The sequence below is a fragment of the Bufo bufo genome, chromosome 5 (assembly GCF_905171765.1).
Source record: "Bufo bufo chromosome 5, aBufBuf1.1, whole genome shotgun sequence".
In the NCBI taxonomy this organism is placed as follows: domain Eukaryota; kingdom Metazoa; phylum Chordata; class Amphibia; order Anura; family Bufonidae; genus Bufo; species Bufo bufo.
The window spans coordinates 177,552,818-177,575,657 of NC_053393.1; the positions used below are offsets into that span (position 1 = coordinate 177,552,818).

Here is a 22,840-nt window from a genome sequence, read left to right on the forward strand (position 1 = left end):
GGTACAAAAATGTGAATTTCCGCTTTTTGAAGCAGCTCTGACTTTCTGAGCACCTGTCATGTTTCCTGAGGTTCTACAATGCCCAGACAGTAGAAAACCCCCACAAATGACCCCATTTCGGAAAGTAGACACCCTAAGGTATTCGCTGATGGGCATAGTGAGTTCATAGAACTTTTTATTTTTTGTCACAAGTTAGCAGGAAATTATTTTTTTTATTTTATTTTTTCCTTACAAAGTCTCATATTCCACTAACTTGTGACAAAAAAAAAAAAAAAAAAAAACTTCCAAGAACTCACTATGCCCATTACGAAATACCTTGGGGTGTCTTCTTTCCAAAATGGGGTCACTTGTGGGGTAGTTATACTGCCCTGGCATTTTAGGGGCCCTAATGCGTGAGAAGTAGTTTGAAATCAAAATGTGTAAAAAAATGCCCTGTGAAATCCTAAAGGTGCTCTTTGGAATGTGGGCCCCTTTGCCCACCTAGGCTGCAAAAAAGTGTCACACATGTGGTATCGCCGTACTCAGGAGAAGTTGAGCAATGTGTTTTGGGGTGTCTTTTTACATATACCCATGCTGGGTGAGAGAAATATCTCGGCAAAAGACAACTTTTCCGATTTTTTTTATACAAAGTTGGCATTTGACCAAGATATTTCTCTCACCCAGCATGGGTATATGTAAAAAAAAGACACCCCAAAACACATTGCCCAACTTCTACTGGGTACGGCGATACCACATGTGACACTTTTTTGCAGCCTAGATGCACAAAGGGGCCCAAATTCCTTTTAGGAGGGCATTTTTAGACATTTGGATCCCAGACTTCTTCTCACGCTTTAGGGCCCCTAAAATGCCAGGGCAGTATAAATACCCCACATGTGACCCCATTTTGGAAAGAAGACACCCCAAGATATTCAATGAGGGGCATGGCGAGTCCATAGAAGATTTTTTTTTTTTGCACAAGTTAGCGGAAATTGATATTTTATTTTTTTTCTCACAAAGTCTCCCTTTCCGCTAACTTGGGACAAAAATTTCAATCTTTCATGGACTCAATATGCCCCTCAGCGAATACCTTGGGGTGTCTTCTTTCCAAAAATGGGGTCATTTGTGGGGTGTTTGTACTGCCCTGGCATTTGAGGGTCTCCGCAATCATTACATGTATGGCCAGCATTAGGAGTTTCTGCTATTCTCCTTATATTGAGCATACGGGTAATGAGATTTTTTTTTTTCGTTCAGCCTCTGGGCTGAAAGAAAAAAAATGAACGGCACAGATTTCTTCATTCGCATTGATCAATGTGGATTAAAAAAATCTCTGCCCAAAAAAAAAACAAAAAAAAAACTTTATAACATTTGAACGGAACATATAACTTTATAACATTTGAACGGAACATATAAAAACTTTATTTAACTTTTTGAACAGAACGTTAACTTTTTTGCTTACCGGTGATTTTTTATTTTTTTTTACCTTTATAGGACAAACCTCTCCTTCCCCATGGGACAATGTGCAAAGCGCAAATCGCCCAAAGATGTGGCGAAGTACATTATGCACTTTGTCCCAGGTGAAAGGAGAGGTTTGCAGCAGCTGTGAGTGAAAGGGCCCTAATAGCCCTGTGTGCCTGTCCTGTGTAATGCAATCCCTATGCCAAGTGTACCTGTGTGTGGTACTTCCGGAAACACTCCCCTAAGCATAGAGCAGGGTGGTCAGGGCAGTCAGGACAGAAATAGCGGGCGTCACGCCTTATTCCACTCCTGCTACAGACACAACATTTTTTTCAGGGTGGCGGTTGGTTTGAGGTATCAGTAACGACACTGGGGAAATGTCGCTCCTGTAGACGGCTCACTACACTGGTGGATGGGGCCACGGAACCTCCTGGATAAAGGAGGTTCTCGATGATCTCTTCCTGAAATTTGAGGAAGGATCTTGTTCTCCCAGCCTTACTGTAGAGAACAAAACTATTATATACAGCCAATTGAATTAAATATACAGACACCTTCTTATACCAGCGTCTGGTCCTGCGGGAAAGTAAATAAGGAGCCAACATTTGGTCATTGAAGTCCACCCCTCCCATGAGCGAATTATAGTCGTGGACACAGAGGGGCTTTTCAATGACACTGGTTGCTCGTTCAATTTGGATTGTCGTGTCTGCGTGAATGGAGGAGAGCATGTAAACGTCACACTTGTCTCTCCATTTCACCGCGAGCAGTTCTTAGTTACATAAGGCAGCCCTCTACCCCCCTTGCAAGACGGGTGGTAACGAGCCGTTGGGGGAAGCCCCGGCGACTAGTTCGCGCGGTGCCACAGCAGCCAATCTGTTCTAGGAACAAATGCCTGAAGAGGGGCACACTTGTGTAGAAATTGTCCACATAAAGATGGTACCCCTTGCCAAATAAGGGTGACACCAAGTCCCAGACTGTCTTCCCACTGCTCCCCAGGTAGTCAGGGTAACAGTCTGATCTTTACCCTCATAGATCCGAAATTTGTGGGTATAGCCTGTGGCCCTTTCACAGAGCTTATACAATTTGACCCTATACCGGGCGCGCTTGCTTGGGATGTATCGTTTGAAGCCAAGGCGCCCGGTAAAATGTATAAGGGACTCGTCTACGCAGATGTTTTGCTCAGGGGTATACAAATCTGCAAATTTGGTGTTGAAGTGGTCTATGAGGGGCCAAATTTTGTGGAGCCGGTCAAAAGCTGGGTGGCCTCTGGGATGAGAGGTGCTGTTGTCGCTAAAGTGCAGGAAACGCAGGATGGTCTCAAATCGTGTCCTGGACATGGCAGCAGAGAACATGGGCATGTGATGAATTGGGTTCGTGGACCAATATGACCGCAATTCATGCTTTTTGGTTAAGCCCATGTTGAGGAGAAGGCCCAGAAGATTTTTAAATTCGGAAACTTGGACGGATTTCCACCGGAAAGACTGGGCATAATAGCTTCCCGGGTTGGCGGCTATAAATTGAGTGGCATATCGGTTTGTTTCTGCCACAACTAAGTCCAAGAGCTCCGCAGTCAAGAACAGCTCAAAAAACCCCAGTGCCGAACCAATCTGAGCTGTCTCAACCCGAACTCCAGACTGGGCGGTGAAAGGGGGAACTACAGGTGCGGCTAAAGTTGGGGGCTGCCAATCAGGGTTTGCCAGCACCTCAGGGACTCCAGGGGCTCTACGGGCCTGTCTGCGCGGTGGCTGCGACGAAGGAACTAATGCATGTGCCACCGTACCAGCTTCAACTGCTCTTCTGGTGCTCGCCACTTCACCATGTTGTATGGCAGTGCTGGTAATAGGTCCAGGATGGGCTGCGCTGCTGGTGTATACCTCACCACGTAATCAGACAGCGCCAGCCCCACTCTGCTGCCCTTGAAGCGGATCCTGCGCAACCTGTGGTGTAGCAACACGGGGCCGGGTACGCCTGGTGGTATCAGGGACCTCAACCTCCTCGTCCGAACTTTGGGTCAGACTGCCACTGCTCTCTACAGGTTCATATTCTGACCCGCTGGATTCGTCAGATGAGGGTTCCCATTCCTCATCCGACTGGGTCAGAAGCCTGTAGGCCTCTTCAGAAGAATACCCTTTGTTTGACATTTGGTCAACTAAATTTAGGGGGCATTCCCTGAGACTACCCAAGAAAAAAAAACAAGCCTGTCTTACAAATGGGAGGCTAGCGAAGTACCGGAGGCCGCTGCGATTGATAAAAAATATCAAAACAGATTTTTTTTTATCGCCGCAGCGCTTGTAAAGTGATTGTGCAGTGATCAAAAAAAAAAATATTTTGTCACTGCGGCGGGGCGGGCGTGGGTGAACGCACATGTGGGCGACCGATCAGGCCTGATCGGGCAAACACTGCGTTTTGGGTGGAGGGCGAGCTAAGGTGACACTAATACTATTATAGATCCGACTGATCAGTTCTGATCACTTACAGATACTATAAAAGTACCAATGCTGATTAGCGATACGGTAATATGCGAATCAGTGACTGCGGTGCGGTGGGTAGTTATGCTAAACGATCGCTAACTACCTAACCAAGGGGCCTAAACTATCCTAAAACCTAACAGTCAATACCAGTAAAAAAAAAAAAAAAGTGACAGTTTACACTGATCACCTTTTTCCCTTTCACTAGGTGATTGACAGGGGGCGATCAAGGGGTTAATTGGGGTGATGGAGGGTGATCTGGGGGCTAAGTGTAGTGTTGGGTGTACTCACTGATGTGTGCTCCTCTGCTGGGACCAACCGACGAAAAGGACCAGCAGAGGAGCACAGAAGCCATTTAACACATTATATTTATAAATATAATGTGTTAACTGGCTTCTGATTCGTTTTTTTGAAAATCATCAGTCTGCCAGCGACGATCATTGGCTGGCAGGCTGATGACGAACTTGTCTTAACTTTGGCCGGCTGGCGCTTCCACTCGGTCCTGAGCTGGTTAAAGGGGCTGTCCAGGCCTCTTTTTAAAAAGGTCTTCAATGTGATGGGAAAAAAAAAACTTACTCTGGCAGGTCCGACACCAACAAACATCTCGAGGAACTCCGAACCATTGACTGTGATAAAAGGTACACTGGCTTCTCCAGCGGTGGCTTTTGCTAGCAAAGTTTTTCCTGTACCAGGGGGACCAGTGAGAATAGCTCCCTGAAAAAAGATGCATCTGTCAATCCACAATCAAAACAACATGTAATTGGGGAGGGGGACTAGGATCATACCAAGAGCAAAAGGCCATTCAGAAAAAGGTCATTGATATGACTGCTGTACACACATTTATAAGCCCAAATACTGGTATACCGCTCTTGCTCATATATACACTGCTCAAAAAAATAAAGGGAACACTTAAACAACACAATGTAACTCCAAGTCAATCACACTTCTGTGAAATCAAACTGTCCACTTAGGAAGCAACACTGAGTGACAATCAATTTCACATGCTGTTGTGCAAATGGGATAGACAACAGGTGGAAATTATAGGCAATTAGCAAGACACCCCCGATAAAGGAGTGGTTCTGCAGGTGGTGACCACAGACCACTTCTCAGTTCCTATGCTTCCTGGCTGATGTTTTGGTCACTTTTGAATGCTGGCGGTGCTTTCACTCTAGTGGTAGCATGAGACGGAGTCTACAACCCACACAAGTGGCTCAGGTAGTGCAGCTTATCCAGGATGGCACATCAATGCGAGCTGTGGCAAGAAGGTTTGCTGTGTCTGTCAGCGTAGTGTCCAGAGCATGGAGGCGCTACCAGGAGACAGGCCAGTACATCAGGAGACGTGGAGGAGGCCGTAGGAGGGCAACAACCCAGCAGCAGGACCACTACCTCCGCCTTTGTGCAAGGAGGAACACTGCCAGAGCCCCGCAAAATGACCTCCAACAGGCCACAAATGTGCATGTGTCTGCTCAAACGGTCAGAAACAGACTCCATGAGGGTGATATGAGGGCCCGACGTCCACAGGTGGGGGTTGTGCTTACAGCCCAACACAGTGCAGGACGTTTGGCATTTGCCAGAGAACACTAAGTTTGGCAAATTCGCCACTGGCGCCCTGTGCTCTTCACAGATGAAAGCAGGTTCACACTGAGCACATGTGACAGAGTCTGGAGACGCCGTGGAGAACGTTCTGCTGCCTGCAACATCCTCCAGCATGACAGGTTTGGCATTGGGTCTGTAATGGTGTGGGGTGGCATTTCTTTGGAGGGCCGCACAGCCCTCCATGTGCTCGCCAAAGGTAGCCTGACTGCCATTAGGTACCGAGATGAGATCCTCAGACCCCTTGTGAGACCATATGCTGGTGCGGTTGACCCTGGGTTCCTCCTATGGCAAGACAATGCTAGACCTCATGTGGCTGGAGTGTGTCAGCAGTTCCTGCAAGACGAAGGCATTGATGCTATGGACTGGCCCGCCCGTTCCCCAGACCTGAATCCAATTGAGCACAATTGGGACATCATGTCTCGCTCTATCCACCAACGTCAAGTTGCACCACAGACTGTCCAGGAGTTGGCAGATGCTTTAGTCCAGGTCTGGGAGGAGATCCCTCAGGAGACCGTCCGCCACCTCATCAGGAGCATGCACAGGCTTTGTAGAGAGGTCATACAGGCACGTGGAGGCCACACACACTACTGAGCCTCATTTTGACTTGTTTTATGGACATTACATCAAAGGTGGATCAGCCTGTAGTGTGTTTTTCCACTTTAATTTTGAGTGTGACTCATGGGTTGAAAAATTTGATTTCCATTTTTTTATTTTTGTGTGATTTTGTTGTCAGCACATTCAACTATGTAAAGAACAAAGTATTTCAGAAGAATATTTAATTAACTCATTTTTGTGTTCCCTTTATTTATTTTTGGGCAGTGTACATATTTAGCTGTATCTCATAAACCCCAAATTGCAGCACACATACAACAACCTCACCTTTGGAATTTTTGCTCCTAAATCTTGGTATTGCTTTGGATTCTTTAAGAAATTTACAAACTCCATAATCTCAAGTTTAGCCTCCTCACATCCTGCAACATCCTTGAACTTGACATCAATTTCATCCTTGAGTACTTTCGCAGTCGTCTCTCCGACGCTGAAGAGACCTCCCATACCACGGCCTGTTCGTCCTCCAGCAGGACCCCTCCTCAGTGTGTAGACGAGGAAGGCAAGAATTAGGAATGTTGGAAGGATGTTCAGAAAAAAGGAGCTACAAGCAGGAGGAATACATCCGGGTTAGAATGAATACAATCTACAATCCTTTTTTTAAGGAACTTATCACATCATATTGTGGGAATAATGGATAAATGTGTCCAAATGTAAAATATTTGCATACATTAAAAGTTCAGTAGAAAAATATCTTCTAAGCAGGAGAAACACTGGCTTCACAGTCACCTTTAGGTCACGTCTACATGAAGAGGCAAAATCCATGCAGAAGGAGGCAACATCTGCTTGAGCTACCTGCAGTTTAAATGCAGATTTCACTCGTCGCGGATTTCGACCTACACAATGCAAAGAATGGAAACCCTCATCATAAAATCACATTATACACTGATTGTTTCCAGGGGTTACAGCCGCTGTTGAAGCTGCCAGCGCATTTGACTGAAAAATTAACCAAGCCTGCAAAGGAAGCAATATGGACAAGCACAATACATTAGTAAGTGCCTTGTATTAACTTTCTCTACATGGTAAATGCCCTTTGATTAAGCGAGACAACCCCTTTAATGTTTTCCTATGGGAAAAAAGAAAGCCACTAGCAACCTTGTAACCATCCCAAAAAAGCTAATGTGATTGGATACTTTGCAATGTTATCAAGGTCAATTGCATTTTGTTTCCCTCAGATACTTAAGCTGCCATAACTGACCAACAATACGGTATTCCAGGGAGCCTCATGCTAAGGTACCGATTAGCAATAGAAGTGAAAGAGTTTGCATTTGCATTGAGCAGATTAAAGAGGACCTTTCACCGGTGCTGACATTTTGAGGAGATGTCCTCATGCTTATTTTTTCCCCAATGGGCTGCTCTGTTCCCCCATTCTGGTTTCCCGCCCTGTATGCCAATTTTTACCGTTGGTACAGGAAGGAGGAGACGCTGTGTTTCTCAGGGGGCGTCTCCTTCTCCCCTGGCTGTAGTGCTGTCCAGTCGCAGCGGACCGCGTCAGAGCCAGGGAGAAACAAAGAAGTCACCTTCTGTGGCTCTGCTGCTGTGACGTGGACCACTGCGACTGGACAGCTCACAGCCAGGGATAAGGAAATATCCCCTGAGAAACATGGCAGTCTCCTCCTCCCTGTACCGATATGGATTAGCATACAGGGCAGGAAACCAGAACGGGGGGTACAGCGGAGGAACAGAGCAGCCCATCGGGAAAAAAATAAATAAAAATAAGCGAGAGGACATCTCCTCAACATGCCCTACAGTGCCAAGTACTTAGTCAGGTCCATAAATATTGGGACATGGACACAATTCTAACATTTTTGGCTCTATACACCACCACAATGGATTTGAAATGAAACGAAGATGTGCTTTAACTGCAGACTGTCAGCTTTAATTTGAGGGTATTTACATCCAAATCAGGTGAACGGTGTAGGAATTACAACAGTTTGTATATGTGCCTCCCACTTGTTAAGGTACCAAAAGTAATGGGTCAGAATAATAAGCATAAATCAAACCTTCACTTTTTAATACTTGGTTGCAAATCCTTTGCAGTCAATTACAGCCTGAAGTCTGGAACGCATAGACATCACCAGACGCTGGGTTTCATCCCTGGTGATGCTCTGCCAGGCCTCTACTGCAACTGTCTTCAGTTCCTGCTTGTTCTTGGTGCATTTTCCCTTCAGTTTTGTCTTCAGCAAGTGAAATGCATTCTCAATCGGATTCAGGTCAGGTGATTGACTGGGCCATTGCATAGCATTCCACTACTTTCCCTTAAAAAAACTCTTTGGTCGCTTTTGCAGTATGCTTTGGGCCATTGTCCATCTGCACTGTGAAGCGCCGTCCAATGAGTTCTGAAGCATTTGGCTGAATATGAGCACATAATATTGCCCGAAACACTTCAGAATTCATCCTGCTGCTTTTGTCAGCAGTCACATCATCAATAAATACAAGAGAACCAGTTCCATTGGCAGCCATACATGCCCACGCCATGACACTACCACCACCATGCTTCACTGATGAGGTGGTATGCTTAGGATCATGAGCAGTTCCTTTCCTTCTCCATACTCTTCTCTTCCCATCACTCTGGTACAAGTTGATCTTGGTCTCATCTGTCCATAGGATGTTGTTCCAGAACTGTGAAGGCTTTTTTAGATGTCGTTTGGCAAACTGTAATCTGGCCTTCCTGTTTTTGAGGCTCACCAATGGTTTACATCTTGTGGTGAACCCTCTGTATTAACTCTGGTGAAGTCTTCTCTTGATTGTTGACTTTGACACACATACACCTACCTCCTGGAGAGTGTTCTTGATCTGGTCAACTGTTGTAAAGGGTGTTTTCTTCACCAGGGAAAGAATTCTTCGGTCATCCACCACAGTTTTCCGGTGTTGCTGAGCTCACCGGCGCGTTCCTTCTTTTTAAGACTGTTCCAAACGGTTGTTTTGGCTAGGCCTAATGTTTTTGCCATCTCTCTGATGGGTTTGTTGTGTTTTTTCAGCCTAATGATGGCTTCCTTCACTGATCGTAACAGCTCTTTGGATCTCATCTTGAGAGTAGACAGCAACAGATTCCAAATGCAAATAGCACACTGGGAATGAACTCTGGACCTTTTATCTTCTCATTGTAATTGGGATAATGAGGGAACAACACACACCTGGCCATGGAACAGCCGAGAAGCCAATTGTCCCATTACTTTTGGTCCCTTAACAAGTGGAAGGCACATATGCAAACTGTTGTAATTCCTACACCGTTCACCTGATTTGGATGTAAATACCCTTAAATTAAAGCTGACTGTCTGCAGTTAAAGCACATCTTGTTCGTTTCATTTCAAATCCATTGTGGTGTCGATGTCCCAATATTTATGGACCTGACTGTATATTGTAATGTCAAGACTGATGAAAGCTCCTCTTTAACTAAGATTGGAGTTTTACATGTCAGTCCTAGAGAAAAGTCCATCAGGGCAAGATGTGCCAGAGAGGGACAGACTTCTTAATTTGCTACAATTTCAGACAGTCTGTGTGCCAGAAAACAAATATATGCCAGCTATGACCTAGTGCAGATCGTAACTATAACTTACACCAGTTTGTGGCATAAACTATAGTAAATCTGTCAGAGACCCCCTACACTGGGCCTGCGCAGGTAAAAATAAATAAAATAGGAATCTTAACGGATCCATGTGTACAGCTAAAAGTTAGGTCAATAGTGATATTGTTCCTAAAATAGGCCAATTAAAGAGTTTAAAGGGTTTTCCAAAACTTTTTAACTGATGGCCTATCCTGTAGGCCATCAGTATCTGATCGGTGGGGATCCAATACCTGGGATTCTGCCGATAAGCTGTTTGAGAATGCACCATTGCCAGCCTTCTCACAGCTTACTAAGCACAGTGCTGTATATTGCAGTGGTTGTGCTTTGTGTCACAGCTCAGCCCCATTGACTTGAACGGGGCAGAGCTGCGCTTAGGCGAAGGCCATTGCGCTCACAGGAGCACTGGTGCCTTCCCAAACAGCTGATCGGCAGGAATCCCATGTGGCGGACCCCTACCAGTGGGATACTGATGACCTATCTTCGCAAACCCCGTTAAGGCTACTTTCACATCTGCGTTTTCCCTTACGATTTTGAGATCCGGCAGAGAATCTCAAAACAGCAAGAAAATGCATCCGTTTGAATAATACAACCGACTGCATCCGTCCAGAAAGGATCCGGTTGTATTATATCGAAAATGAACGGCACCATTGACTTACATGTTTTTTTTTTTTATGCCGAATCCGGTATGTTCAGTTTCCCATGCTGCACGCCAAAATCCTGCTTGCAGTGGTTGTGTGTCCGGCACGGGAACGCAACAAAACGGAACAGAAAGCATTCTGGTGCAGTCCATTTCGTTTTGTTCAGTTTTGTCCCCATTGACAATGAATGATCCTATGCCAGATCTCGAAACCGGAAAGAAAAATGCTGATGTGAACGTAGCCTTAGCATGACAATTCCAAAACCAGGCAAGTGAATTAAAAACTTACCCATCACCCTCAACCGTATACACCACAGGCACTCTATTCTCTGGCTCTATACCATACTCCTGCTGTGCCGTTTCCAAATTCCTCTCAAAAGTGTCCACACTGCCAATATTAAACCAGACATATTTCTACACGTAAAAACAGAAAAAAATACAACAGATCACAAACTGCTCAGGAAATTGTATGACATTTCACTTGACTGGGATGAACAGCTGTCAGTACCCTGCACTGCCGCTACAGTGTAGACGGTGTGCAGGTAAACAATAAAGAGGGCTCATGGGCCCTACAAACAGCTGATCTGTGGGGTGCCTGGAGTCAGACCCCCTCCAATCTGATGTTGATTACCTATCCTGAGAATAGGTAACTAATATCATGAAACCAGACAACCCCTTTAAGTCATACCCTCCCCAGTTAAGATACACTATGATCAGGAAAGAAGTAGTAGGTTAACAGGGAACAGTATAAAGAAACTGTGCCCAATAATACAAAATCTAGAAAAAAAAATAAAAACCCTTACCCCTTCCATACTTGATTTTCCAGGAATAAGGACAACTTTTACAAAACGCTTATTTACAACCTGCAGCCGGTCCACCTAAGAGAGACAGGAAGTTTGATTTGGTAAGAGAAATGACAGACGATATAGAATTGGTTCCACCATCTTTAACCACCAAGAAGCAGGAATCTTAACCACTCACTGTCGTCCCTGTTTTCAAGGAAGCTCCCGTTTTAGCGCAGCTTTTTGCTCTACAGCCAGGATCGGGGCAGCTGCAGTTCTAACTGTTAACCCTTTGACTGCCACAGTCTGTGACCACAGCACGATCAAAGAGGATTTTCCTCTTGGATTGGGTCCCAGTGATCTGATCGTAGACTGGGTAAGCAGTCAGCCCTGAGGTTCTGTAACAGACGGCAGCACTATAAGGTCACAAATCTTGCTGTGAAGGCACACTAGGGTTGTCCTAACCTCAGCCTGTGCCATAGACACAGAGCATAACGTTCAGGAGTATGCGGATACATTAGAAGTATAAAATAATGTTGAAAGACAGGATATGCTATAAGAGACTTTTCATATTATCAGGATTCCTGTGGACACTTTATGAACATATTGCGCTCCCAGTGAATACACCTACAACATTTTCAGTGACATTCAGTTTCCCAAATTGGGATAGAGCGCTAGAAGATAATACCCCCTCTTTCCCAAATAACAGCATATACTTGAAGTTTTTTGGTGTGATATATATTATTGAATTTATCGACACTATTGAGTCATATGAATATAGTGTCGATCATATCTACCACAATATATGTGACTGTAATGTTGTATATTATTGCTACATTGTTCTTATAAATTTTATTACTTGTATTTTATGGGGATTTAATAAATATTTTCTGCATATGTCAATCTGGTTGCCAAGTGTATGAGTGCTCGCTCATTATTCTATTACTACATGTTACTTTTACAACCTCTAGCAATTAGTAAGTTCAGATAGTCGTTGAAGAACTTGGTGGCATTAATTCTCCCACAGTTACAGCAAACTAAGTGACTGATGTGATGGACGCCAATACATTATGTGTGCTAATTTACAGTAGATCAAGCTGCGGATCACAGATAGTGTGGTCAAGATATACAACTCATGGGCCCTGCGTTGGAAATATGGTGTCCTAATGTCCTCACAATAAAAATAATGCAAAAAAATTTGCTAATTAATTGCATCACTGTACGTGTTCTTGTATAGGATTGTTTTTAACGGAATATTTGCTTTTACACACCTATATTAAGGTAGATTCTTCATCCAATGATTCAAAATATAACGTGTAGCGCTGAGTGCCAAAATATTAGGACTACTGATTTCAGTTTTTTGGTTCTGGGGTTACAGAACCCTGTCTGATGCATTATCTGTATGAAAGATCATTTTACTTCACAGTAAATAAAAGTATATATTCTCATGATACAATTTCTGGCAAACATACAGTCCTTTCGGATTTGGGGCCATGTTTTCCAGGCTCATGGAATATAAAACAGTCAGTAGGTACACACGCACGCACCGCTGGAGCGCTTCCCACTCACCATGCCTTGTGATAAGTAGTTGTTCACAAAGTCTTTCCACGTGATTTCTACAGGAACCTTCCTGAAGAAAATGTAGTAAGTTGCAGCCGCCCAAAATGCTGTACATGCTAGGAAGTAGTATCTGAACTGGTTATCATCCCAAGGGAACTCTCCCTGTAAATCAGAGATTAAGAGGTCACACAAAGATAACATTATACTACTAATCAAAAGATCTAATAAAAGCTTTATATGTAAAAATATCAAAAAGGAAAGAAAAGTGCGTCATATTACTTCTGAAGATGCCCCATTTTTAAGTAAATTCACTAGTGGTCAAAAAATATCGGAGATTGGGCTGACCACTATTCATGCTTTTTTGGCTTTCCACATTCTATCAACTATCTTTTTAATTTTTACATTAACAGGCCTTGTTCTATGCAACATGAGAGGTCTTTCTTTTACGCACCAATTTGGGGTACTTTGTATTCTCATCCACAGCCATAAACAATATGGGCAGCGTAGCGAGGCTTGCTGTTGGATATGGATGCATTGGAGACAAAGCAAAGGGCTCGTTCAGTTACTGGAGCAACTCAAAGTCAGCAAAAACTCAGATGAGATTTTTGGAGTATGAATAGGCCCTTAGAGTCAGCTAAGCGAACCCGTCATCCTTTCATGCTGCGGTTTGTGACAGCAGCATGCAGTAGTGACAGACTCGATGATTTGAACAGTGTCTTATCTATGAACATCATGTCGTTTGGCTAAACTCACAATAAGTTGTGGTATGTTGTGGTGTAAGCTTTACAGGAGGAAATGCATCCAAACTGGGGTCATCCACAGCAAGCAACAAGGGTATATTCACACAACCGTATATATTTTGTGGGGTGCAAAATACAGATCACCTCCGTGTGGCATCAGCTTTTTCTGCAGACCTGTTGACTTCAATGGGTTCATGGACTGCATTTTGAGGTCAAGTATAGGACATGTTCATGTAGGATCATCCATGTGCTTTCTGTACCTGTATGTCTGTTCCGCAAAAGATCGAACATGTCCTATTCTTGGCCAGAAATACGCATCATGGACACATTGAGGTCAAACAGTCCACAAAAACAAACAAAAAAAAATAAAAATAAAAAACACACGGATGCAACACAGATGTCACACTGACATTATCTGTATTTTGCGGACTGCAGTCTTTTGCGCTTTTCAGGGATGCTTTGTAAAATTATGACAGCAAATTGAATGGTTAATACGGGCAACTGTGCCATTTTTACTTTGCACTAGTTTTAATAACTGTACCCCGATGACATTTGGAGCAGTTCCCTATATAAGAAAGCTAGCAAAGTACATTAGAAAGCAAAGGCATCTTTATCTTCACACTGACTGTCTTACTATTATTGTTTTAAAGGTTGAAATATTGACCGTTTCAGAAAGAAAGAAGACAACACTGGAGATAAACCTGAAAGAAAGACTTGAGCGGTACTTATCTAGCGCGGGTTCTCTCGGTCGGGTGCGATTTACCTGGCTGCAGTATTGAAGTCACAATGACAACATCACCGCTGCCTAGTTGGGAGAACCAGAGAGGCTGCGTTCTTACTGAAACTGGACAACCCCTTTAAAATGCTTTGTTACATTTGTAACTGCCTTACCTTTTGCACTCTTGACCACCACTCGTCCGACTTCCCACCTTTCTTTCCACCTTTATTGCCACCTCCGCCTGATGCACCCCCTCCCCCGGAGGAAGTCTTCTCATTTTGTTTTGCACCTATAGCAGATTTTTTAAAAAATTGTTAGAAAAACGGAACAAATCAATTATTGCTGCATCAATTAATCCCTTAATGTCCAGTAAAGAAAATGCACGTCCCAGTCAGGTGCTTATTCCTGATTTATGATGTACATTTTTCATAGTAGTGATCTCATGTAGGTTGTCAGTGCACCCACAAAATCAGCATCAGGCAAGGCTGTGTCCGTACTGACTGGATGTTCAACAGTGGGAGGGGGGTTGCTCGGCGACCCCACAATTGTGGGGATGTCAATGGGTTACCATGGCAGCTTGGTGCCAGAGGGATATATGGAGAGGGAGAGATATAGATCTATCTATATCTATTTTAATTTTATTTTTTTAATAGGTCACCATAAAGAGAAAAATATATACACTTGGTGCCACAACAATCATGATGACCTGTCAGTGGAACACTGACAAAGTAACTGTTAGGGCTGTTTCACACGAGCGGATGCCGTGCGTGACATCCGCTCCGTGAATGACAGCCAAGACCCGATGCAGACTGCAGAGGCACTGAGCATTATCAATCATGTTAATGCTCCGTGCCTGTGCAGTCTGCATCGGGTCTTGGCTGTCATTCACGGAGCAGATGTCACGCACGACATCCGCTCGTGTGAAACAGCCCTTAGGCCCCTTTCACACGAGCGAGTTTTCCGCACGGATGCGTTGCGGGAGGTGAACGCATTGCATCCGCACGGAATCCTGACCCGTTCATTTCTATGGGGCTGTTCACATGAGCGGTGATTTTAACGCATCACTTGTGCGTTGCGTGAAAATCGCAGCATGCTCCTCTTTGTGCGTTTTTCACGTAACGCAAGCCCCATAGAAATGAATGGGGTTGCGTGAAAATCGCAAGCATCCGCAAGCAAGTGCGGATGCGGTGCGATTTTCACGCATGGTTGCTAGGAGACGATCGGGATGGAGACCCGATCATTATTATTTTCCCTTATAACATGGTTATAAAGGGAAAATAGCATTCTGAATACAGAATGCATAGTAAAACAGTGCTGGAGGGGGTTAAAAATAAAAAATCATTTAACTCACCTTAATCCACTTGATCGCGATGCCGGCATCTCCTTCTGTCCCCTTTACTGAATAGGACCTGTGGTGAGCATTAATTATAGGTCAAGGACCTTTGATGACGTCACTCCGTTCATCACATGGTACGTCACATGATCTTTTACCATGGTGAATCACCATGGTAAAAGATAATGTGACGTACCATGTGATGACCGGAGTGACGTCATCAAAGGTCCTTGACCTATAATTAATGCTCACCGCAGGTCCTATTCAGTAAAGGGGACAGAAGGAGATGCCGGGCCGCGATCAAGTGGATTAAGGTGAGTTAAATGATTATTTATTTATTTTTTTAACCCCTCCAGCGCTGTTTTACTATGCATTCTGTATTCAGAATGCTATTATTTTCCCTTATAACCATGTTATAAGGGAAAATAATACAATCTACAGAACACCGATCCCAAGCCCGAACTTCTGTGAAGAAGTTCGGGTAACAGAAGTTCGGGTACCAAACATGTGCGATTTTTCTCACGCGAGTGCAAAACGCATTACAATGTTTTGCACTCGTGCGGAAAAATCGCGGGTGTTCCCGCAACGCCCGTGTGAAAGGGCGTTGTTCCAGGTGACAGCAGGAGCGCACGGCGTCATTGGTTGCTATGATGCCGTGCGCTTCATGCCGCCGCTGCACTACAGTAATAGATCATACGAGTGTATTATTGTAGTGCAGCAGCGGCATGAAGCGCACGGTGTCATAGCAACCAATGACGCCGTGCGCTCTTGCTGCAGGGCTCCAGACTAAAAAAAATTGGCTCCTAAACTGAAAAATTTAGGAGCCAAATGTAAATTTTTAGTCGCCAAATTAAAATAAATATTACAGTATAATAAAAAATAAAAAAACACATGTCTTACCTAGGGTTGACACGATAGCAAAATTTTGAATTGATTTCGATACCATAAAAAAGTATTGCGATACTCGATACCACGTGAAAAAAATAAAACACCAAAAAAGCTGCGTGCATTCCACATTTTATGGAACGCCTGGACCATAATAGAACAGTCCGATCCTAATTTTTGTCAGGACAAGGTGACAAAAAAAAATGGCAAATTGCACTTTTTTTTTATTTTGTTACGGCGTTCACTGCATAGGAGATATTTTTAAATATTTTAATAGTTCGCACTTTTTCGGGCGTGGCGATATGTATTTTTTTTTATTGTTTATATATTTTATATGTAAAATTGGGCAAGGGAGTGATTTAAACTTAATATTTTGGTGTTTTTTTTTTTTTTACTTTTTATTTAATACCCATTTACCGCCTTAGGGGCTAGAGCCTGGGATCTTTCATCCCTTGTCCTATTCACCCTGATAGAGCTCTATTAGGGTGAATAGGACCTCACACTGTCCCTGCTGCCCTGTACATAGTACACACGGCAGCAGGGAGCCAGCCGACCATGGCAGCCAGGGCTTGAGTAGCATCCTGGCTGCCATGGTAACCGATCGGAGCCCCAGGATTACACTGCTGGGGCTCCGATCGGAACTGCCACCAATAATTACAATACTCGGGGGTTGGGGGCTCACTGCACCACCAATGATTCTGATTTATAATACTGGGGTTGGGGGGTGCAGTGCATCACCAATGAATATCATTTATGCTTAATACAAACACAGGCTGCGGGTGCCGACCATATCCCATACCCGGCACCGAGCCTCTATGACTGCGCGCTGCAATCCGCCGCTATTAACCCCCCAGGTGCCGCACCTGCAGCCTGCGTTTGTATTAAGCTTAAACGATATTCATTGGTGGCGCAGTGGCCATAGCCCCTCCCCTCCTCCTCCCTGCTATCAGCCCATTGGTGGCAGCAGCAGTACAGGGGGGAGGGACTGCCTCCTTCTCCCCTGTGTTGTTGAGAACATGGCCGCGCTGACAGCAGCGCGTGCCATCTCAGTAATGTGAAAGTGGCAGAGCAGCGGCGGGTCTAGGCGCAAATGGCGACAAGACTACAAAGTCTTGTCGCCATTTAGCAATTCTAGGTCGCATTTGCGACCATTTTGGTCGCCATCTGGAGTCCTCTGCTGTCAGCAGGAATCCAGGCCGGCATACCACGGAGCGCTTATGGCCGCGGAACACGGCCGTGTGCATTCTGCCTTAGGTGCAGTTCCGTTTACATAGAGATGGGACAGAGGTTTATCGTCCACTTGATCATCTACCTTCTGATTACAGAACAGTCCATAATACAGGAGCACTTACCTTTTGCATCATTTGCTTTTTTACCATTTTTGCCATTTGGAAAAAATTTCTCAAAACCTGAAAAAGACAAGTAAAAGCAGAGTCAAGCATTTACAAGATAATGTAGCTAAAGAGTACTTAGTAAATACTTGCATTCCTCATGTTCTAGCAATTCTGTAGCATCTTTTCTGTGTTGTGCCTCCTCCTACTATTCCTACTAGAAGTTTATGAATTGCCAGCAGTCTTCAATAACTGTCCACCTAGATGTTACCAGTTGGGGGGGTTCCCGCACTGTCTGACACTAACAGCATTGATTGGATAGTGTCAGATCGTGGACACAGCTCAAACTGGTAACTCCCATCTGGAATGTTATTGCAGACTTTGGCAATTCAATAATGAACGTCTGGTAGGAATAATAGAGGAACTGCACAACACAGAGTCATAATATATACTTTAGATTTGTTATTACACAAGGAACGCAAGTAGTCACGATGGGTGACGGGTTCTCTGGTTCTTTATAACTGAAGACCATCAATATTAGATTGGTAGGATTGGCAATTCTTTACACCCCCTGTATCAGCTGTTTGAAGGGGCTATAGCTATGCTTTGTAGTGGCTGTTTTTGGCATTACAGCTTAGTCCCATTGACTTGAATGCGGTGAAGCAGTAGTGTATGGTAATATCGGTTGCTGGTAAAAGTACAAAGTGGTGTGAACAGTTTAGGAGATGCAGTAATCAGTAAAGAGCTGAATAGCAGGGGCGCTGAGAAGTAGACCACCTCCAAGGGACAAGCTATCAGTTTTAAAGGAACCAGAAATCCCCTTTAACATGCTGAATTCCAGTTTTTAATGCCATTGGGTTGATGCTTCTAAAAAAACATTAAAGGGGTTCTCCGGGCTTTTAATATTGATGCCCTATCCTCGGGATAGGTCATAAATATCTGATTTTTTACAGTTATTACACCCTCCATAACTACATTCTCTGTTTGTGCAGTGTCAGGAAGTGGCTATGTACACAGCAAATTTAGGGGTTCTCCAGGCTTTTAATATTGATTCCCTATCCTCAGGATAGGTCATCAATATCAGATCGGCGGGGGTCTGACACTCAGCACCCCCGCCGATCAGCTGTATGAGGAGACAGCGCGTGTAGTGTTCCATCTGCCGTCCTGCTCTGCCGCAGACAGCAGCAAGAAGAGAGAAGGGCACACTGCGCACCGCCTCCTCATACAGCTGATTGGCAGGGGTGCCGAGTGTCAGACCCCCGCAGATCTGATATTGATGACCTATCCTGAGGATAGGGAATCAATATTAAAAGCCCGGAGAACCCCTAAATTTGCTGTGTACATAGCCACTTCCTGACACTGCACAAACAGAGAATGTAGTTATGGAGAGTGTAATAACTGCAGTGCTCCTAATACCTACCTTTAGGGGGTTGAGAGCACAGTCGGCGGTATGCAGCAATTACATTGGCCAGAAAGGTCTTCTTGCCTACATCACCGGCTTGTGTCTGAATCTTAAAGGAAAAAAAAAAAACAGTTCATGTTAACCCTCAAAGAGCTGACAGAAGGATCTAGGTAAGAACCATCCATGGCGTTCATCAGGTCTGCATTGTAAGGGTACGACCACACAGCTCTGGTGCTCCATGCTGCAGCAACAACCTCACGTGACTGCTGAGGTCAGAGACTGGTTGCAGCGACCACGTGGTGTGATCACAGAGGTCCTTGCTGCAACAGACATGAAGACTGGCCGGGCTAGAACCGCAGGGGACCCACACAGGTGAGTAAGGCTTCATTGAGAACATTTCATGTCTTTATCTCAATTTCTTACAGGTTCAGAAAACCAATTTAACATATCTGCCCAGGATGCAGGGTTCGCAGTAATGTCTGTGCAAGCGCCATAGACCCCTTCACAGGCTATTTTACTCTTTATGAAAAGTCTCATACCTATCTATATACATGAGACTCTTTGGTTTGGAGTATTGTATCAGCACAGCCCATGTAGTGTGTTCTATACCTGTCACCAGCACCATTACGGTAGGCTTACACAGTTCTTTCAGAGGAGGTTTTGAGGTAGATTTTCCTGTAGGTTTTTCAGCCAAAGCCAGAAGTGGATACAGCAGGAAGGAGAAGGACAAGTCCTTCCCTTTATTTTCCAATTCCTTACAAATCCACTTCTGGCTTTGGCTGAAAAACCTGCAGGAACATCGGTCTCAAAACCTCCTCCAACAAACTCCATGTGAACCTACCCTTAATTCTGGTACGGGGGGCAGGAACTGAACAGGCCTCACAGGCTGCACTGACACAGCACTCTCGTGGTACTGAAGCCGGGCTCCTGCTGTACCGGTCGGCACTGGAGTAAACTCCATTGCCAGCCGCTTAAAGGGAATCTGTCAGCAGTTTTGTACCTATGAAACTGGCTGACCTGTTACATGGGCGCTTGGCAGCTGAAGGCATCTGTGTTGGTCCCGTGTTCATATGTGCCCGCATTGCTGAGAAAAATTGTGTTTTATTATAGGCAAATGAGCCTCTAGGAGCAATGGGGGAGTTGTCATTGCAGAGAGAGCAGAGCCTATTGCTCCTAGAGGCTCATTTGCCTATAATAAAACATCATTTTTCTCAGGAACGTGGGCACATAAGAACATGGGACCAACACAGATGCCTTCAACTGCCAAATGCACATGTAACAGCCAGTTTCATAGGTACAAATCTGCTGACAGATGCCCTTTAACTCCCCAGATGCTGCAGTCAGAAACTGGCTTAGTTGCCCAACCAATCAGATTCCATCTTTCATTTTCATAAGGAGCTCTGAAAATTCATAGGTAGAATCTGATGGTTGCTATGGGGAACGACACCCATTTTCATTTACATCAGTTTTTATGAACTTCCCCCAAATTGACAGCTTGCAACAGCTAAACATTTTTAATAAAGACCAATTGAAGAAAAAAAAAATTCTAAGCCCAAAACACAATCATAAAAAGCTGCCGAACGAGTCCACAGCCTACAGATACTCTGTGACCGATAAGTGACAAACAAACCTGCAATCTAACCTGTACAAGACATTCTAAAACATTGGGGGATATCCCAGACTGCCTTTGGCTTGTAGATGGCTCAGATGGTCACTTATGGCGACACTTAAAGGGGCTGTGTGGTTCCAGGATGAAACCGACCAACCCCTTTAAGAAAGGTAAAGACACAACCCTCCCTCCTATGTGCCTGCCTGTGGTTGAGAATGGTGGGGATATGGGAATGACTCCACAAACGTCATGGCAGAAGAGAGAGCGTAGTAGCGGTGCTCACCCTCCTCAGGCAGCAGGCCCCTAGGCGCCGGCTATGCGGCAGTACGGGAAGGAGCGCCCCAGTGAGGGGTCGGCAGAGCCCGTGCACCAGCAGGCAGCGGTGAGCCATGAGGCACGACCTGTCTGTAGACTCCGGGCAGAGTTATGTCACCAGCATCACACCTCCCATCAGAACTTCCACCACGACCTCCACAGGCATCTACTGGAGCTAACCACTGACGTCACTACGGCCGTCCAATGAGAAACCTGCTCTACAAGGCGCTGCTTGATGACGTTGGCAACGTGGGCGTGTCCTTCAGTGACAGCTCCCTCCAGGTGATGGAGCGTGACGTCACGATTGCTGTAAACAGATGTAGAAGTTAGCGGGAGAATAAGTTACTGCCATGGTCTTCAGCAGGCACCTATAGTAACGTTCTGGCGGGGTCTGTAGAATAGACCACCGTGCACACTGTGCGCAGCACTCACTACCGCACAGTGCTGTGTCAGAGTGACACCGAGGTCTCTGAGCCCCGCCCCCTCAGCTGGGGGATTGCATAAGGATGAATGTAGAAGATACAAACTCATCTTAAATAATAATGGTCATCTTTCTATGGCGCCAAAATATTCCGTAGCGCTTTACAATTCATGTACAAACAGTAATAACATAGCAACAGACAAGTGAACAATTACAAGAGGAATGAGGGCTCTGCCCGCAAGAGCTTACAATCTATGAGGGGATAGGGTGACATAAAAGGTAGAAGTGCTTGTTTTGCACGATGGTCCGGCCATGTAAGGTAAATAGGGGAGCAGATACACTGCCTGGCCAAAAAAGGTCACACACTCGAAGATTTCATTGGACGCCTCTAGCTTTGATTACGGCACGCATTCGCTGTGGCATTGTTTCGATAAGCTTCTGCAATGTCACAAGATTTATTTCCATCCAGTGTTGCATTCATTTTTCACCAAGATCTTGCATTGATGATGGTAGAGTCTGACGGCTACGCAAAGCCTTCTCCAGCACATCCCAAAGATTCTCAATGGGGTTAGGCCCCTTTCACACAAGCGAGATTTCCGCGGGGGTGCAATGCGTGATGTGAACGCATTCCACCCGCACTGAATCCAGACCCATTCACTTCTATGGGGCTGTGCACATGAGCGGTGATTTTCACGCATCACTTGTGCGTTGCGTGAAAATCGCAGCATGTTCTATTTTGTGTGTTTTTCACGCAACGCAGGCCCCATAGAAGTGAATGGGGCTGCGTGAAAATCACAAGCATCCGCAAGCAAGTGCGGATGCGGTGCGATTTTCACGCACGGTTGCTAGGAGACGATCGGGATGGGGACCCGATCATTATTATTTTCCCTTATAACATGGTTATAAGGGAAAATATGTAATAGCATTCCCAATACAGAATGCATAGTACAATAGGGTTGGAGGGGTTAAAAAAAATAATAAAATAATTTAACTCACCTTAATCCACTTGATCATGCAGCCGGCATCTCTTCTGTCTTCATATTTGCTGTGCATCACCATGGTAAAAGATCATGTGATGGACCATGTGATGAGCATAGTGACGTTATCAAAAGTCATATTCCTCAAAGAAGAAGACAGAAGGAGATGCCAGCTGCGCGAACAAGTGGATTAAGGTGAGTTAATTTTTTTTTATTTTTCTTTAACCCCTCCAGCCCTATTGTACTATGCATTCTGTATTCAGAATGCTATTATTTCCCCTTATAACCATGTTATAAGGGGAAATAATACAATCTACACAACCTTGAACCCAAACCTGAACTTCAATGAAGAAGTTCGGGTCTGGGTACCACATTCAGTTTTTTATCACGGGCGTGCAAAACGCTTTGCACCCGCGCCATAAAAACTGAACAACGGAACGCAATCGCAGTCAAAACTGACT

The 22,840-nt window shown here is 44.8% G+C and overlaps 1 protein-coding gene across 1 annotated transcript in view; it reads right to left on the minus strand.

Moving 5' to 3' along the window:
• Positions 1-21,190, minus strand: part of AFG3L2 (AFG3 like matrix AAA peptidase subunit 2) — a 42,932-nt gene extending 21,742 nt beyond the window's left edge. The window contains exons 1-9 of the mRNA XM_040432305.1: positions 20,950-21,190; positions 19,076-19,166; positions 17,677-17,733; positions 14,280-14,395; positions 12,658-12,810; positions 11,110-11,184; positions 10,596-10,720; positions 6,375-6,645; positions 4,476-4,613 (exon numbers count right to left, since the gene is read on the minus strand). Of these exons, the coding sequence (XP_040288239.1) occupies positions 4,476-4,613; positions 6,375-6,645; positions 10,596-10,720; positions 11,110-11,184; positions 12,658-12,810; positions 14,280-14,395; positions 17,677-17,733; positions 19,076-19,166; positions 20,950-21,057 (1,134 nt within the window). The 5' untranslated portion in view covers positions 21,058-21,190. The remainder of the gene's footprint in view (positions 1-4,475; positions 4,614-6,374; positions 6,646-10,595; positions 10,721-11,109; positions 11,185-12,657; positions 12,811-14,279; positions 14,396-17,676; positions 17,734-19,075; positions 19,167-20,949) is intronic.
• Positions 21,191-22,840: the final 1,650 nt, after the last annotated feature.